At 38.1% G+C, this 18,344-nt stretch overlaps 1 protein-coding gene and 1 long non-coding RNA gene across 2 annotated transcripts in view; one reads left to right on the top strand and one right to left on the bottom strand.

The window, feature by feature from the left end:
• Nucleotides 1–683: 683 nt before the first annotated feature.
• LOC146762283 (uncharacterized) lies at nucleotides 684–3,975 on the bottom strand. Its single transcript, XR_014948635.1, has 2 exons — nucleotides 3,785–3,975; nucleotides 684–854 (listed from the first exon to the last, which is right to left on the bottom strand). It is a non-coding gene; the product is annotated as an uncharacterized LOC146762283 (long non-coding RNA).
• Nucleotides 3,976–4,117: 142 nt separating this feature from the next.
• Nucleotides 4,118–18,344, top strand: part of SEMA3C (semaphorin 3C) — a 120,656-nt gene continuing 106,429 nt past the window's right edge. Inside the window, exons 1-2 of the mRNA XM_015878047.3 lie at nucleotides 4,118–4,573; nucleotides 7,620–7,760. Coding sequence (XP_015733533.1) covers nucleotides 7,658–7,760 — 103 coding nt within the window. The 5' untranslated portion in view covers nucleotides 4,118–4,573; nucleotides 7,620–7,657. The remainder of the gene's footprint in view (nucleotides 4,574–7,619; nucleotides 7,761–18,344) is intronic.

An 18,344-nucleotide genomic window follows, 5' to 3' on the forward strand; every position in this document is an offset into this window, starting at 1 on the left:
CTGACAATGTATTATTAGTTACATTCCAGAGGTTTCATAATGCTTTGACCTTTTTGATGAAGCCTTGTTCTTCATGAGCAGTCCTTGTTTGACCCATCTGAATAAGCCCATTGACCAGTCAGGACGCATTATGCCCAAAGACCTCACAACATCTCTGATCATTCAGAAATATCACCAACAGCTTTATCTTTAATATTTCTGGCAATCTTTGGACAATTTTTTATGTATAAAAATACAGAGCACAATTCATTGTAGCAAACCTTAAAAACAAAAATCCAATAGCTTTCCTAAAATAAACTGCTGATACATTTCACAATTTCTTCAGCTCTTATAACTGTGGAAGAAACAAAGATGAACTAATTGAATTACCTAACTACCTTGTATTTCTATGTAAGGGGATTTGACACTCATACATGAAGACAGAAGAAAAAGAACTTAATACCATTTTCTCTGATCATTTAGAAAATGATACATCAGATACGTATGCAATTCCTCTGATTTTTAAATAAGGACTGGATCACATTTGATGGTCACTTTGATGTCTTTACTATTTCTTTTTACACACACACATGTATATATATATAATACTTAGCATCTGACCTTGCTTGAGTAATAAGTCTGTGTGTGTATTCAAAGCAGAAACTGAGTACTGAACCTCCTGTTAATGAATAGTTATTGTAGATCACAAAAATTACCTGATTCTTCTCTACCAGGCCTTCTTTACCATTCAGTCTGTGTCTTTGGAGATTTCTGTCTTCTTCCTCTACCATCTTCATTGCTCTCATCTTTCAAAGCTGTGTTCCTTATGCTCCTACTGCCTCCAACAATTTTTCACTTTTTCAGGAGCATAAAACCTAAGCGGGGAAGAAAAATGCAAACAAAAACAAAACATAAAAGTCAAACTCCAACCAAAATCTTAAGTAAAAGCTCTGATCTGCCTTTCCTGGCTTCAGTTAGTGTTTAGGTCTAAAGCTAGGCCTGGGTCCATTAGGATAATTTGTTTGGGTAAGAAGCAAATACCATGCACAGATACAACAAAATCAGCATCTGGTTGTTTTGGCCGTGAGTGTCTGCTCAGATCACAATGTGGGGTCAGAACTGTTTCAGATCCAAAGCTGAGAGCAAGGGAGTGACTCTATCCTGTCACACGAGATGCCACATGGAGTAACTGCATGTAGCTGTAAAACCCACATGCAATCCAAATCAGGATGAGAAGCAAAACCTACAGCATTCTGCCTGCTTTGTGAATATATCAATTATTAAAAATCATCTGCAAAGCTGAGTTGAATTTAATTGTCCTCATCCCCACTTTAGCCAGAAAAATACACAGCCTGGAAAGCAAGTGTCTTGCATACTTTTCATTTCACTCATAGGGCTTATTCGTGCCAGTAGATATTGAAACCCCACCTCATGGTTTGGAAAAGTAATTTCCATTCCATGAGTTTTGCTTGAAGCTAATGCATGCTATTAGAAAACATCTGAAGTAAAACTTTAACCATTTCACTCAGCCCAGCTGTGAAGTTCAAACTGCTTTTTAAAGTTAATTATCTTGCTCTGACCTGCACATATGCACGTTAAATACAAATAAATCAATATGGCAGGCTTATTCATGTCTCAATTTGCTTTTTGTTTTTTAAATTAGCATACTCTTGATTTGCCTAACAGATATACAAGTATGATGGTATCTCACAGATTAAAGTTTTGTGTTTGTCTCTTTGTAGTTCATTTACCGTTCTATAAAATCCAAAGTCCTTGAGGGAGTGTCGGAAATCCCCATAATTTTCTTCAGTGTTCAATTTTACCTTTTTATCTCTGATACAGCTAGCACATATGTAAAAGAAGTGCAGATAGCCAGATGGCTCCTTGGTATTCATATATACCAAAGTACAGACCAACACAAGTGACTTGAACTAATGCTGACATTGATTCATCCCTGAGTATTTTGTTGTCCTTTCCTAAGGATGCCTTATTAGGAACATGTGTCTGTGATCTTAACTACAAAATGTTTCTTCTGAACTTTTTCTTCTCAAAGTAGAAGTGTAAAACTTTTTTTTTTTTTTTTTTTCCTTAAGGCTAAAACAAATATTTGAGAAGGATGGTTACAAACACCATAGTTTTCACTGTTGGTTATTTTGTAGTACCACTGTCCTTTGACTGGCATTGCCACCTAGTACAGTTCTTCTAAAAAATTCTACTAAAAGAGAGGTTATTTCATACATTTGCTTTGTGGTTTTCTGTGCATTCTCCTCTGAATCAGCCTGCATAGACCACAGCAGGAGAGAATATAGAGTTAGCTGATTCACTTCTGCTGCTTGGCGTGGTGATCTCTAATTGCACTTAGTTGTGGGGATTTTCCAAAGCAGACAAGTGACTTCTCCTCTTGCCAGGTTGCTGCTGTCAGATTCTGAGGCATTTGAACATTACCACATCTCAAGAATGTGTAGCATCATGTTCACAGCCACGCCACTTAGCCATTGAATGAACAAGCTCACTGGTGCGTTAGTTTAACAGCTCTCGATGGCAGCAAATGTCTATGCATTTTGTCAGAGTTTTTGTGTTAAACAGAACTTGAACAAAAACAGCAGTGATCTGGAGTTTAGTTCACTTAGTAGCATCAACTACTCTGTCCTCAAAATGTGATCTGAAGTGAGTAAAGTTATTCAAAATTCTGAACTCCTTTCTTTTTGGGAATCAGCTGCAAGCCTGATACTTCACTCCAAAGGAAGAAGCACCCCAAACATTCAGGTTCTCAGAGATTATGGATGTCTCATAAGGCAGTAGTTTCTTGTTGAAGAAAACACTATGCTAGCCTGGCACTGAATCCTGGGGAAGAAACTTTCTGAACAGTGTGACCCCAACACATGTAGGCAAAGTTTTACAAAGAGGCTTGTATACTGGCCACAAAGACAGCCAAGTGCATGGACTAAACTTGCTCAGTAAGGGCAGCGCCCTATGGCTACAATGCACTAGTAGCATGAGCTGTTTTAGTTAGTATGGCTAGATAATAATAGCTGGAAACAAAGCTGTAACTTGAGAGTGGGCACTGATCCACTCTGAGTCCTTTTTTACTTGTTAAGGTGCTTCTGCCTGTAGGACAAGGCTCCATAAGTATTCAGAGATGTTCTCCTCTGAAATAGTGCTGCAATAGCACTCAGCTGTGCAACCCTCATCTGGATTATTGAACACTTTTCCCAGCAAAAGTGGAAATCTTGATTCAGAAGAACTGTTCATTTCAAAGGTCAAACCAAACCAGACTAAAAACAAAAACCACCCAATTAAGGAAAACCTTTCCACAGGCCTTGGCTACCAAATGGTCCAGAACCCAAATACCACTGTTTGAAACATCCTAGTGGCTTTAATGAAGAGATGCTGCAATTCCCATTTTTAAAACATCTTGGTTAAATGTTCAAAGCTGTCTGATCCCCAACAGCGCAAACCCCACGGAAATAAAAAAGAACCGAACAACAAAACCAGGAAGTCTGCAAGAGGTAACATTCAGGACCTCAGGCAAAACCGAGCTGCTCCCACTCTCCTGAACTGGGGAATGGATTCTGAAAGCCTGTGGAAAACTCCCGGTACAATCAGCAGGCTGAGATACGAATCCAGCTACTGTTCCAATACTTCTTCCTCGTATATATGTGTTTTCTTATTTTTTAAGCTTCAAATAGAAGAAACAATACAGAAGAAAGATAGAAAAAAGAGGCATCTCCCTGTCCGGCGCTGGGTATGACCTGCGTTCCTCCTCCCCACAACCCTCGTTCCCTCTCTTCACAGTGACATCTACCGGCCTGCCCCGAAGGCTGCCCCACACCGTCCCGCTCGCAGACCGGGTTCGCTCTTCTCCGGCACGGAGCCCGCAGGGCAGCCGCAGCGCTGCCGTCGGGACACAGCGGCAGCCCCAGGGAGGCTCGTAGCACCGAGAGAAGGAAACTTTCCCGGCTTCTCCATCCAGCGAGCTCCGCAGCCACACGACATACGCGAGTGCGAGCAAGCAGAGGAACTAAAGAGCAACCTGCAGCCGCCTTTCCACTGGGGCAAGCCGGGTGCTGCTCCCCTAAAAGCCTTTTATTGCGCCGGGAACCCACCCCCCAAGCGATCAGGCTGCGCGCCCGCTCTGCGCTGCCGAGCGGAGCCTGGGGCGGGCCGGGCCGGCGGCTCCACGTTCCGCGGGGTGTGGCCAAGGCATTATTTATGAGCTCCAGCCCCTATTTGCTCAGCTAATGATGCACTGCCGTGTTTCGCCTCTCAGCGCGGCGGTGAGAGCCGGGCAGCGCTGTAACTGGAAACCGGAGCTTTCACCGGCACCGCGCGACCACTTTCCATTCACTTGTAGGTGCTTCATTGAGGGCTTGCGAGAAGCGCTCCTGGTGCCTTAGGATTATTTTCCGGAGAAGCTGGGAGTACCTTTGTAACCACGAAGAAGAGACACTTTATTGTTATTATTATTTTATTTTATTTCTTCACCCCACCGTGAGTCAGGTTTGGAATTAAAACGTTCTGGTAACAGGAATGGAGCCCATAAACTGATAGAAACCAAATAGAAGTCTGTACTGTTTGTTCCTCCAATAGCTGGGTAAGCGTGATTGAAAGTTCTTTTTCTCTGCTGTAATAAATGTGAAATTTGTTTGATATTTGAATTTTCCTACTGTTTGCAGATAATCAAAGTATGTCTCGATTTGAGGTTTTCCTTTTTATTCCTTCCTTTCTTTCTTTTCTTTTGGTGACTGGTTTTCCTTATGGGGTGTCAGAGTAAGAGTGAGGCTGCAGCAGATGACACCTGCACAGCACTTACAGCAAAGCTGCGTAATACTTTCCAAAGCAAAGCTGTGTGCTGGAAGCAGCCTCTATGACAGGAAAGCTTCAGCACTTCAGTGTTGGTTTGCTCATTTGTTTAGAACTGAGTAAGATCTAACAGCAGACATGAACAGAAATGGAGTTAGATATTGCTTTTTGTTTGTCCGAAAAGATTATTTAAGAGGACTTGAGAAGATTTGAGGTCTGTGTGTTGTCAGTGCAGATCATGTGCATGGGACGTGCTGAATATAGTATCATGACTTAGTGAGATAAATTCAGAGCTGGGATATAAGCCCAAAGAGAGATTCAAACCTGCAGTGAGTTTGTGCTTAGTTACTAGATGTGTGAATCTCTGAAATGTAACTTATAGCCATTAGGTACTGACATGTCAGGCACCCTGAGATACTTCTGTGGCACTGTATTCATTTATTATTTATGTGTCTAACAGCTGGGTAGGAACCATGCTGCTTACAGCCTCGGTCTTACGTTTGCCTGTCACTTCTGTATGAATGGTGAAGATGTGTGATTTGAGCAATGAAATGTAGTAATGTTTCGCTCTTGTAGCTGATTGTGCTGGAGTTGGCAGGAGGCATGAGAGTGGGAGGGAAAGAGTGCTGAAAGGTTTATTTTTTGTTAGTATTATTTCTTACAGTATCATTTAAGGGAAGACAGAAAGCCACATGCTTGTTCCTCTGACTTTTCATCTCTATTGCAAAGAAAGCAAAGTGCTACTACTGTAAAATACTAATCCCATTGCATCTGTTAAATCACATGTTCAGTGTGATTGCCTATTTGTTTTGGCCTGACAAAGCAATCTTATCAGGATTTAATGGCCTCTCTCTCTACTAAAAGGGGGCTAAGTTAAAGGATATCCCATGGGCTGGTTGCAAGGTTTTGAATTTAAAGCCCACAAAGCAGCATTAATGTTGGAGTTCATGCAGCTTGTTTAAGAATTATTCTTGGCAAAAGTCTTCAGCTATCATTTTATTAGTTAACAGACCTTTAGAAATAATTTGGAAGTGGGCCATGATGAATATATTTCTTTTGTAGACCAGCTCTGTATCTGGAAAATTTCTGACACCAGTGTTTGTGTCAATTAGCAGAGTGGTAGCATTACTTAGTCTGAATGCACATCTTAGTACTCCAGAGCTAACTGGGCAGGGCAGGGTATAGTGTGGGCTACAGAGTTGTGCCCTCCTGCGTGCTCTCTTCATCCTACACCAACTTAGCATGAAAGTCTAATGCAGCGAGAAACCTTTAAAAATGAATTACAGTGTGTGGATAGGGAATGACAGAGCTGGTAATGAGAGACGGAGCTTTTACCTCTTAGTGATGTGGATCCAGCCTGAACTGGTGCTGACCTAAAGTAATTCCTGCCTGACAGATGGTTCCTGCCATGATGGGGTGGTTGCAGCCAGTTCTTTTAGAAAAGGTTTGAATCTCAGAAGAGACTTGGTGAACAAAGATGTAGAAGTATTGTCTTCCACTGGAGGGACTGCAGTGCTAGGGTTGAGGTAAAGAAGTGTAAAGTGGTTGCACAAACAATACTTTTCATTAAAGAAATATATAGACTTTAAAAGTATCTTCTGGCCTTTGGAGTTGTGCTCTTCAAGGTGCTGCCATTTGCTATAGAACTAAATATATTACCTGATCAAGGAATAGATGGTGTCCAGTAGAAAGGCTGTTACTGCCGAGAAGAAAACTTTATGTATTTATATATATATATATATATATATATATATATATATATATATATATGAAGAAGACTAGGCTGAGCTGAAGAAAATCACAGACACTATGATCATAGTTCTCATAAGTAAAATAGAATTTGAACTTCGCAATTTTTGGAGAGGTGCAGTTTATGAGCATCATAGATGCGCAGTGTTCAGTTACTAACATTTGGGTTTTATGGGCTTAGACCAAAGTTGACTAGAATTGGTAGGAAAGTGACACTGACTCCAATGAGCTCAAGCCCATTGTGAGTCTTTTTGACCTATGAAATGGTGCAGATTTGTTTTGGAGTGTTTTCTGTTCTCTGAAGAGCTCAGTATTCTTAACAGCTTCCCCCCTGTAAAATGAATGTAGATTAAGCAGTTGTATAGGAGGAGTAGCCCAAGTATCAAGTGTTTACACACTGTCCAACACAGGGCAGTTTTAGTGCTCTGTAAAAACCTTGAGAGAGAAAGTAAGTGTCCCAAAAGAAGCTAGTCCAAAAAGCAAATGTTGATAAATAGTTTCAAGCATGTTGAAATACTTTTGGTTTCAGTGCTTTTGAGATTAGTGACGTACACGTTCAGGATTTCATCTTAAAAGAGGGTATAGAGGGCTATTAGAGCACTCAACCCAAACTCAAAGCTCATTTCCAAACACATTTGATTTCAAATGTTTTTTAAAAAGAAAGATCAAATATGAAGTTAACTAAGGCAAGAGGTCTAAAAATATCAGCCAGCTTTTTATTCCTGAAACTTTATCTCCTGTCCTTGCTTTGCTCTGCCTTGACATTTAGTATAATTATTTTTCCAGCAGGTGGAATTGTCTTTATTTAAATAATCTGAGTCTAATGCTGTAGTCTTCTGTAGCCAAAACTAAGGCTCTGTAGGCTCATTCTAACAGCAGAGAGCTCTTATTGTGCCAGCACAGAGCACAGCTGGAGAAGACCGTTTTCAGATCTATAAAGAAAAAACAAGAAGTGCTCTACCTCCTTCATATTATCATATATTATGGCATCAGATGGGAGAGCCTTGTAGCACAGATTGTTCTGTAGCGCTGTTTGTGCTCCACAAAAACCGCGTAACAGCATGTAATGCCAATTCTTTTTCTTTCAGGTTTCTTTTCTTGGATATTAAGTTGCAAATCTGAAGAGATGGCACTTCTTGCACTGCATGCAGTGATTGGGATATTTATTTACTTTAGCAGTGTAAAAGGATCTTCCCAGCCTCAAGCAAGGGTGTTTTTAACATTCAATGGTAAGCAAAAAGATAAACATTTGTATGTTATGATTGAACTTTTTTTTTTTTCTCCACCTTCCATTCAATAACTGAGTAAAAACTGTCTATTTAGTCTGTGCCCACAATTAACTATTTTTGGTTTGTGTTGTTGAGGTGCCTGTCAGTCTAAATTTGATTCTCTTCTGAAGTTTATCGCTACTATGCATGCATACCTTTTCTTTATTTGAAATAATAATACTCCCATTTCTTTCTTTAAAGTAATAATCAATTTTCTTTATTTAAAAGTTATTATGACTTAGTAATGACTAAAGGCTTTATTTCTTACCCTTTTTTTGGAAAGAAAATGTATGTAAGGTACATGGTGTGTAATATAAATAGTAAGTAAGTTTAGTTTCGTTCACTTGATGCCCAGCTGAGTTATTTTCACTATGAAAATGGAACTGCTTGAAGGTTGACCAAGACAGCAAGACAGAGTCCTTTGGCAACACGGATTTTTGCACACTTGATAAAATGTGTTGGATGTACTTACCATTTCAAACCATGGATGCCTGTCTTACACAAGTAATTAGAATAATTGTTTTCAAAAGAATTACATGTTTACTTCTGAAGTGATGAGCAATGTGTTATTAATCCAATTACTCCAGTATTACTTTAATAGTAAGGTAGTTTTTTCTTCTATCATTAAGCCCTCTGTTAAATGCTGATTTTAGGCATCATGTGAGAATGTCTGTGTTCTCTGGAGTTCTGTTAAATTTGAACAGAACTTATCACTAAATACAAGGGCATTCATTTTCCTCAACCCTTTCTGTTTTCTGGGATTGTCTCTGAGGCTTGATGGCTCACTGCTACCTTCATTGACAGGGTCAACTAGAATGAGCTGTATGGTTTGCGAGCATGAGGCTGTCTTGCAGATGCCATTCCCTTCCATGGGCATAGTCTGCGTGCTCAGATCAATCTTTGAAGTACTATTTTGACAATTGCTATTGTCAGGAAGTACTTCCAATTGCTACTCACAGCAGTGGTTATTGCTATGTACTCTTGGGTCAGGGAGGTGTTGGAATGAAGCCTGCCAAGTGCAAATATGAAATAGACCGAACAATGCGAGGTGTTCTTTGTTGTATGTGTAGGGCTTGAAGTGTTTGAGTTCAGTAGGTGCTTCTTGGTGTGGCTTCAGTAAAGGCAGTGGTAAAACTGGTATTCGAAGAGGGTGCTGCCAAATGAAGAAGCAGGTGGGAATTTCCTTTCCTTGTGGAAGTAGTGGTGATTTGATGTAGATGATACTGATTCTACACAACTCAATCTAGAAGCAAATTTGGACGTGATTATGTGCTGCACTTACTGGCCTGTCATGGTTATATGAATTAGACTGGTTCAGAGTTGCACATTCTGTTCCACAGTGGCCTGGGTTTCCCTTGATCTGTTATTGGAGTGTGAGGTAGGAAACACTCAAGTTTTCCCATTCAGGCTTGTGAAAGAATTGTAATAAGGAGCAAGTGGTTTTAGCCTGGGCTAGGGAGATCTGTGTTTCATTCTGAAATGCAGCTTCACCCATAGGGGTGGGGGTGGGGTGGCAAAATTCAGGAAAAAGTAACGACAAGGTAAATTGAAACCTTAGTTTGTCCTGGTTGAAAGGAGGCTGTCCCTCTTTCCTCTGAAAGGAGCTGTGAAAGCTCTGTGTCACAGAGAAGGTACACTGATTACAGGTTAATCCTACTGTATCTTTTACAGGAGTTGCATGGTTTGTTCCATGGCCTTGTTTTTTAAATCAATGCTTTGCGTGAGTAGAGCTGATAATCCTTTTCAGTGAAAGTAGAAAGTATTACCTAAACATAGTGATATTTCCTGATTATTTTAAAACAGACGTTTAAACTTACCTAATACTTATTTCAACATTCAGACTTTTCTTAAATTTGTGCATATATTTATATTAAAATCTTTATTTTTTCTTTTTAAATGAGTCTGTCAAAGACGAAGAAGAAATTACACAGGCATTTTATAATAAATCAAGTAACGTCTGTAATATGACTGATCTTTCCATACAAGATGAAAACAGTGTTTATTTTTAAGCCTGATTTCCAGATGGTAAAGAAGAATTTTCTTTATGTGAAATGAGAGTTTGCAGGTTCTTCTGTACAAGATAATGGTCTAGCTGCTGTTCTATAAATCTTTGTTTATTTACAGAAATAGTAAAATAAGAGGAAAGAGGTAAAACATCATATTGTTTCGCTAAATGTGATAACATAATCTTTCTGTGTAAGCTGCTTCATAGCGTTTTGGGTTTCTTTTCCTAAATCACATAGAAATATCAAGCTATTGGCTCCCTCCATGTCCTGAGATGTTGTCAGGTTTTTATGGAGAATTGTCATTCTTTTAAAGTGCATCATTTGAAAATAGAACTATAATTAGAGCTCCTTATGTTTTAAATGACATTAGACAATAAAGACAAGTCATTCAAGCTTTAAGATACTTACATGATATTTTCAAGTTCTGAATTGGGTTTGGCTCAGTGTCAGTAATTACAGTGCTTATGTTTTGGGGATAGAATGTGTAAAGGAGGAGAAAATTGGTGATGCTTTTCAAAGCTAACCTGCTCCTTCAGGATCAAGTCAATTGGGCTTATTCACATCATGGCATTTCTCATGGGAAAATCTACCAAGTATCTTGACCTATTCTGTTGTTCATCAAGAAAGATAAAAATGTGAATCGTTTGAATCATGGGCTGCTTTTCTGTTTGCCATCTACTTCATTAAGAATCAACTGTAATTAAAAAGTAAGCCCGGGTAATGCCTCAAGAGCCTGATAATAGGGATTTTGCAATTAACTTCAATGAGTGAAGGACTGCAACCCTAATTTCTATTTTTGAAATCAAAAGCTTGGCCGCTTGTCTAATTAAAATGTAGTTCGTGACTCAGCTGAGATTGTTGAATGTGAGTCTGACATGACTGTGGAACTTATTGCTGCTTGCACCCTGAGTGTCTTGAAAATTCCTGTCACGCAGAGCTCCTAGGCCTGATTTTTGTTTTTATTGTGCATAGCCATTCACTCAGATAAAATGTCAGCCTGGAGCTGAGCTGTGTGTTTTGCACAGGTAAATGTGGTTATATCCAGCACCAGACCTATAGAGAATCAGGTGATGGGGTTCTCATTTTGCTTCGAGTGATTTATCGTTATTTGATTGTCCTGTTTAACAGTAATGGCTCAGGCTATCAATTTTGTGCTACATCTGAAGTGCTGCTTTAGCTGAAGAAAGGTGACTCCAGCTTTTTCTAGTTCTTAAATTAAAAAGATGTGAAGCTGGTGGTGCAGCAGCTGCAGTAGTGTTGGAGTTGTTTGTCATGTTGCCACAGAGCATGTGGGAGCTGCGGAAGCAGGGAGGGACACAACACAACACATTTTCCTACACTATTCCTCCTCCTCTTATCTCTTTTAGCTTCTTGCCCCTTAATAGATCTTCCCAATCTAATTAAATCACCCATCATAATTCAAAGAACTACAGTTTTTCTCCTTATAGCAAATTACTTATCTGTTTATGAACTATCAAACATCATTCCTCTATTTCTCCAGTTATATACATTTCTCCTTGTTACTACATGTTTCTGAACAGATAACAGGGAGCTGCATCTCTCAGGCTTCTTAGTGGCAAGCCGTTCTCAAGGCTAGTGGGAGTATTATCATAACAACAGTAGAGTTATGAGATGCCAGGATAATTTCAAACTTTTAGTCCCTGCTCCCATTTACATTTTCAAACTTAGTAGAAGCCCAGTGTGAGCTGGGCTGAGCTGCTTTAATATCAGGCTCTGAATCTGTTGAAGTATTTCCAGTACTTATTTTTTGAAAATGTATTCAAGCCCATATTTGAACTTTGAATTTATACAGACGCAAAATCAAGTGATAATTTCACAGTTTACTGGGAACGTTTCATGCATTCCTACCTAAAATGTCTGGCCAAGCAGATATTTCCCATGCAGATTCTCCCATTGTCTACCGTGAAAATTCCATAAGAGAAGTGGATCAAGGCTAATTTGCAGACGGTTTTGTTTCTCTTTTTGTCTTAAAATTGCTAGAACACGTAAAGCGCTTTTAAGAGAGTATCAGTCAGCTTCATTATTGACAATTAAAAAGCATAAAATGTCACCAGAGCAACAGCAGCACACATTCAACTGTCAACATATTTAAAAAGATTTAATGCAACCCCTGTGGTTACCCTCAAGGAGAAATAAAGGAACTGAGAACCGTTTTCTTTGAGCTCTTGAGCAACAGCAGTACAACTTGTTTCTAAACAATCCCTCATTGTAATGTTAATGTTACCACAGTTAATAAAAAGTTCATTTATTATTTGGTGGACTTTGTGCTGATGACATTCTAGTAGGCAATGCTTTTTGCTTAAACAGTTGATTGAATATTTGGTGGTGTCTGTGGAATAAAAGTTACATGCAAAATGAAGTAAAGGAATTGTGTTGGTTTTTCATTTTTAAATTGTGGGGGAAAAATAAAAGTGATACATTGTTTTATTTTGTTTATTTATTTATTCAGAACTTACCTAGAAATCTCTTGAGTGTATTTTTAGTGGTATAATATTTAGCAAATCATGAGTCATATTTTCTCAGAAGTGACTGAGTTGTGGCTTTCACAGCTTAATAGATCTCAAATGATTCTGATTTACAAAAAGCTGAGCACCTACTATGTGAAAATTTAATTCTCCTGTTTCACACTGGAGATCTAAAAGTTTAACTTATTCTTGAATATTGTCAACTGAAAGTCTTCTCTTTAGCAGTGAAGTTTGTGTTGTTACACTTGATATAACTGGAAACTAAATCTTGGGTTGTTATAAAAACCAGTAGTTTACAAATTACAACTGAAGGTAGCTTTTAGATCTTTGTTTTCTCTGTATATAGGGTATTTTACTGTTACAAATCAACAGATAGAGACATCATAAAATGAATCTTGTATATAAATTGAATTATTTGAATAGGCTATGAGTTAAATGTAACATACAATATTTTCTAAGAGATATTAAAGGTAGTATGGGATAAAAGCCTGACTCATTAAACTCCTTCTAGAGTCTAATGGGTAGAGAATCCACTGCCAAGTAAACATTAAATCTGATTGTTTTCACACTAACTCTTGGTCAGCAACAGTGCAATTAACTTGGCTTCTCTGTCATTGTTGAAAGAGTGTGAGACAACAAAATGTGTTCTATTGATATTGTATCCAGAGTTAGATTGTATGCGCTGTGACTTCAGCTGTGAAAACTCATGTAATAAAGCTGAAATCATAGGCAATGTTTTGCTTGTTGATTATAGGTTCTCTGAAGTCTCTAAAAGTACCCTTATAGGACAACATAAATAAAAACATGGTCTTCTAGGTAATTAATTATCACACCCCAAGTTTAGGGGAAAAGTAATCCTATGCTTGGGTGAATTAGCCATGTAAACTTTGTGAAGTCTGAGAAGACATGACTGTTTCTTGCATGCTAGAAAGTCTAAGAACTTATTTATCCCCTTTAATCTTGTGCTTTTTCCCAGGTCATTTAATTTCACCTGTATCTGAACCATCACTACTTGATTTTTTAGTGTAGAAAAATCATGACTTTTTTAGAGCATTTTTACAGATTCAGTACATCATTAGCTGTCTCTGCTTTTTCACAGAGAAAATAACTATCTTGGTCAATTCTACTGTCTTCTTGCTGCATTTCTTCCTTGTATTTTGTGTCTCAAGCAAATGCTAAAGTCTCTGCATAGACTTATTGCCGTTATTATACAAGGCATCTTTTATGTTTAAAAGAAATGCAGTGAGAGGAAAAATGTCATAGACATTTCTAATACCCTATCTTTTTCAGAATTATTATCAGTAATAAGAGCTTCTCTGTGAGCTGTTTCTGTACTGGATGAGTTCACTGTGCTCTTTGATATGTGTTGTTGCACAAGCCTTTTTGTGTATCAGATGTAGTTAGTGATGTGACTCACAACAATTACTCATTTTATTGAAGTGCGTTGACTGAGATCCTAGCATGAATAAATACATAGACCAAGACCTTATCCTGCCACTTGAACTGACTGTTCCCTCAACATGTGTATTTCATTCCTTTTGGTACTGTCTTTTGAGTGTTCTCAATTACACTCCTCAAAAAAAAAAAAAAAAAAAAAAAAAAAGACTAGGCACTCTTTCTTGGGGGAAAGGCATTTGATAAGGACAATTTTCCATTCCAGTGTGCCATCTCATCTTACATTCAGACTGTTATGGCTGCGGCAAGCATCAGGTTAAAAGTAGTTTGTGTTTTCCCCTCTTCAACCAGTTACAGAGTTGGGAGCTCAGGGATGCACCTGAGGTGTGAAAAATACTTAATTACTTGCATGAGTCAGAAGTTCTGACACCTTGCTGTGTGTAAATAAAGTATGTCTTTCCAGTAGTGAAATGGAAGATAGTGATTAATAAAGGGCTAACACTGTTAATTCTGCCTCCCTTCCCTTTGTGTCAAGTGATTTCATCCATCACTGACATTAATTCTTTGGAAAGCAGAAATCATGCTTGCTGATATGCTGGAGCTAAGACTCTGATACCACAGAAGAATGGAGATAAGGAGTGATAGCTCTGCCTCTCCCAAGAAACTACCCTTTTTCTGGTGGCAGGACCATCATACCGTTCCAATAAATGTATTTGTCTCCTTATTCTTCTAAACATAAGGATAACATTCTCTCCTTGATAAAAGAACCTCTTGCTCCTTTTAGTAGTAGATAGTAATAAAACCCCAAAACAACATTTTGAAAAGCTATCCAGCTACAATAGTATGTTTCTTCTACAAGACACTGCAATCCAGGGTATTTCATCATTATCTGAAACAAATATTCTTCTGAACCCCACCCCTTCTCCATCCAGACAGCTTGATAGAAAAATCTCTGGAATAGCATTTCATCAGTGCACAGCTCCTGTATATCACCTAATCACCATGAGATGAGAGGTAACTCTATGAGTATCCTTCAGGGCTAAGGTCTTAATTCTCTCAAAAATAGAATTTGGCCACCATCTCAGGATGTAACACCTCCTTGCTCTTCTGAAGTATGATATAACATTTTTAATGAGCTCAGTTAGCTTCAGGAAGGAAGAAGGTTTTATTATTATTATCATCATTTGGGGCTGTAAGTAAATACTTCATATAAAAGCATAACCTATTTTTATGAGAAGATATTACTTTTAGTTCAAATCTCAATAGCAAATACACTTTTTGGAAATGCAGCATGTAGAAACAGATTGAAGTGAATATCCACACTTTTGAACTGTCTGTTTAATCTTGCTTACTGCTCTGGGATAAATGATTGCTTCACCTACATTATCTTTTAGAGTATGAATGACGAGACATCACAGTCACCCTGGGTTGCCAAGTTGCTTAATGGAAAAACAAAATGTCTCTTGGCAAATACTTTAAGAAAAAAGAAAAAATGTCAAAAGGAATCTGAAGCCAAATTCTTTAATTAAAGGCATCGTATTGAGCTATTAAAAGGGTCAGATTGGCATAGTGAGATGAAGAAAAAAGGAATTATTTTCAGTCACACAGTAAATGTGTGACATTAAAACTTTAAGCTATCTTCCATGTCATATGAAAAAAACTACTGATTGTTTGTGCTTGTTTCTTAGTTTTTTTTTTCTTTTGCTTTATAATTTCATTTCCCTTTACCTTTCTTAATGAAAAATGTGTTTGCTTTTAAAAAACTTCAAGTTATGCAGAAGAAATCAGTTTCTGTCAGCAGAGAATCAATTAAATTTTGCACATATTTTCCTCTTTTAACATCTGTGTAAATCAGGTTTTACATCTCAGCCACCTAGCTTAAAGGAGCTGCAGTGTTAGATTTACAGGGACGAAGGAAATCTGTGGGGCAAGTCTCTGACTGCAATTCAGTGAGTGGGTTCATTTTCTTTCCATCTCACATAATAGATACCAAGAAGGCTAAGTTTTGAATGACAGTAGAAGATAGATAGATTTCATGGAATACATGCACACAATGATTAATAGCACAAAAGAAATTTTCCAAAAGAAAATAAAGAGGGAAAAGCAATAGGACAGATGTATTCATAATCCTGAAGTAGCTTGTCTTTAATTCAAAAAAGGTATGTGTATTCAAAGCACACATCAGTACATATGATATTTTCTGTTTTTATTCCAGACGTTTTTATGAACCCAAAAATGACAGAGAAACTCCTTGAAAACCATTATTGATCTCAGTAGAGAACAAGTCTGTAATTTCCTTGTCCTCTACTGAGCCCCAGCTATTCAGGAATGAAACGTGTTTTCTTTGGAATCACTGGTCTCATTTTGACTTTTCTGGTGCATTTTAGAGGCACAGGATAGTTCATAACACATTCAATTTTCTTCTGTTAAGAATTTCCACCTCTTCTGAAATAACCAGCCTGCATACCTGCCATTGCAGTTCGGTGAGACAGTCTCCATGTTAATATGTTGAGTGTTCTTATAAGCCACAAGATCAAACTAGTACACAAAAACGTAAACACTTCTTCAGAATAGCACTTCACTTTCCCTTTTTTTTTTTTTTTTTAAATTTTAATATCAACCGATTAAGATTTTATTTTCAAGGAGAGGCCTGGCAAAAATTCAAAAATTTACTTTTTGAGGCCTGAAAAGGATTTAGTTGGCAAGGAGAACTGATCCTGGGCTTAAACTTTTTGATGGCTTCAGTGTGATCACAGCTGGAATTTTTTAAGCTGATTCTGTTAAAAACCCACTTCCTGCCACTGTTGAAAATAATGCACCATCTTTTTTTTTTTTTTTTTTTCTTTTTTTTTCCTTCTTTCTTTCTATAAACCTAAAGCAAAGTCAGAAGTGTTTAAAGGCCTTTTGAGGTATTCTGTGGCATTTTCTGTTAAAGAAAGAAAGGTATGCATGCTTGACAATGAAGTATGAAAAGGAACATGTTTGTAAAGTCATTACTTCAGATTTAATATCATCTTTATAGTTTTAGTAAGTTCCTTTACAATGAGAAGTTTGCCAGTCATTCATTTTTCCCATAGCAATCTGATTTTCCTTATGAATGCTTGTAAATGGCTACTTCAAAAATAATTTTTAAAAGTACATTAGAAGAAGAATCAAATGTCAGTGATCTTTATTTCATTGGATGTTTTTCAAACTCCTTCTCTACCATTTCCAGAACTTTTAGGTCCCTAAATGTGTTCTTAAAGTTGTGCAGGCAGCTGAAAGTCTATTCCTGAAGTGGTAAAACTACATGAAACTACAACAATCATTTGAAACTTTCAGATGTGGTCAAGTACATCACTGTCTGCACTGACACTGTTTAGAAAATGAAAGAGAAAAGCTACAAATCTGGCCTCCATGGTTTGGCCCACCAGCCACAGCCAAGAAACAATGGGCTTTTATCTGGTCTTTATCTTTTTCTCTGAGACACAGGAACATCTCTGCTTGGCACTGTATTTTTCTTCAGCAGAAGAAATCTTCCTCCTGATGCAACACCCTCACAATGTGCAGTGACTTAATGAAGCACCAGTATGGTGCCAATGGAAGGGAAAGGACATAAGTCTAGCTGCACTTGTATGTATGCATGTATATATTCAGCTAGACCAGTTAAAGCTGCTTCTATGTCGATTTGAGTAAAAGCAGGCTCTGGGGGAGAGGGGTAAGCACAGGAATTTGGCATCTCCAATAGCAGCTGGGGAGAGCAGACCACCCTGATGTTGGGACTCTGAAAAGAGTTTTATGGAGGAGGGTTATGCCAGCTGAATCAATACTGGAACAGGTTTCATAGTTGCAGTGGCAGTTTACTTAAGTGTGTTTGCGAGTCTTCTAATTAAATTAAACAATTAATTTTAAAAACAAAACAAAACAAAACTTGAGCTGTTTTTGTTTATAGGTAATCTGCTGTGAATGATGATTTAAATGCCATTTACTGCTTTAAAAAATGCCAACAAAAAAGTACATTTCATTCTAGACTCTTAGGGTGTCATTGCCAAAGCACTATCCCTTGTAAGAGCACTCCAAAATTCAGCAAAATTCAGCACTGCAGAATTCGGTGATGAGATTGCTCTCCATTATAAACTGTTACAGTCATGCTTCTATTGAGTGGTTTTTAATTGGTGTTGGTGTTGGAGCCAGATGCCGAATGCTGATTATGAGGGAGCCTGACCTTCTCACAGTGTCGATTTCTCCCAGGCCACCAAAGCTACATGTAAAGAGATGCTCACCTGATTTTTCTCAAAGGCTGACAGTTACAGGAAAGAAAATTTTGAACTCTGGCCTGTTTGAAATGAGTTGCCAGCAATTTTTTTCCCTGTATTAACAGATGCACTTGTATACTTGGTTGCTTAATTACCTTATCCCTATATAGGTGAACAAAATGTACCTAGTCTTGTCCAATAGGCAAGAACTGTTTTCACTCAGACTCTGAATGATAAAACTTTGCTTTAAGGTTTGTATTTTCGTTCATGGCTTTCTTGTGGCTGCTGAAAGCTTCCCTAGGCAGTAAGAGAAAGCTCCCTTTCAAATAAGCCTGGATATGAGTGAAAGCACCTAACATCTAAGATCAGCTAAGCTTGAGATGGCATGTAACATCAACAAACTGCAGCACTCTGAATAAACAA

The sequence above is a fragment of the Coturnix japonica genome, chromosome 1 (genome assembly GCF_054131305.1).
Source record: "Coturnix japonica strain WE chromosome 1, WE-NBRP24, whole genome shotgun sequence".
Taxonomy (NCBI): domain Eukaryota; kingdom Metazoa; phylum Chordata; class Aves; order Galliformes; family Phasianidae; genus Coturnix; species Coturnix japonica.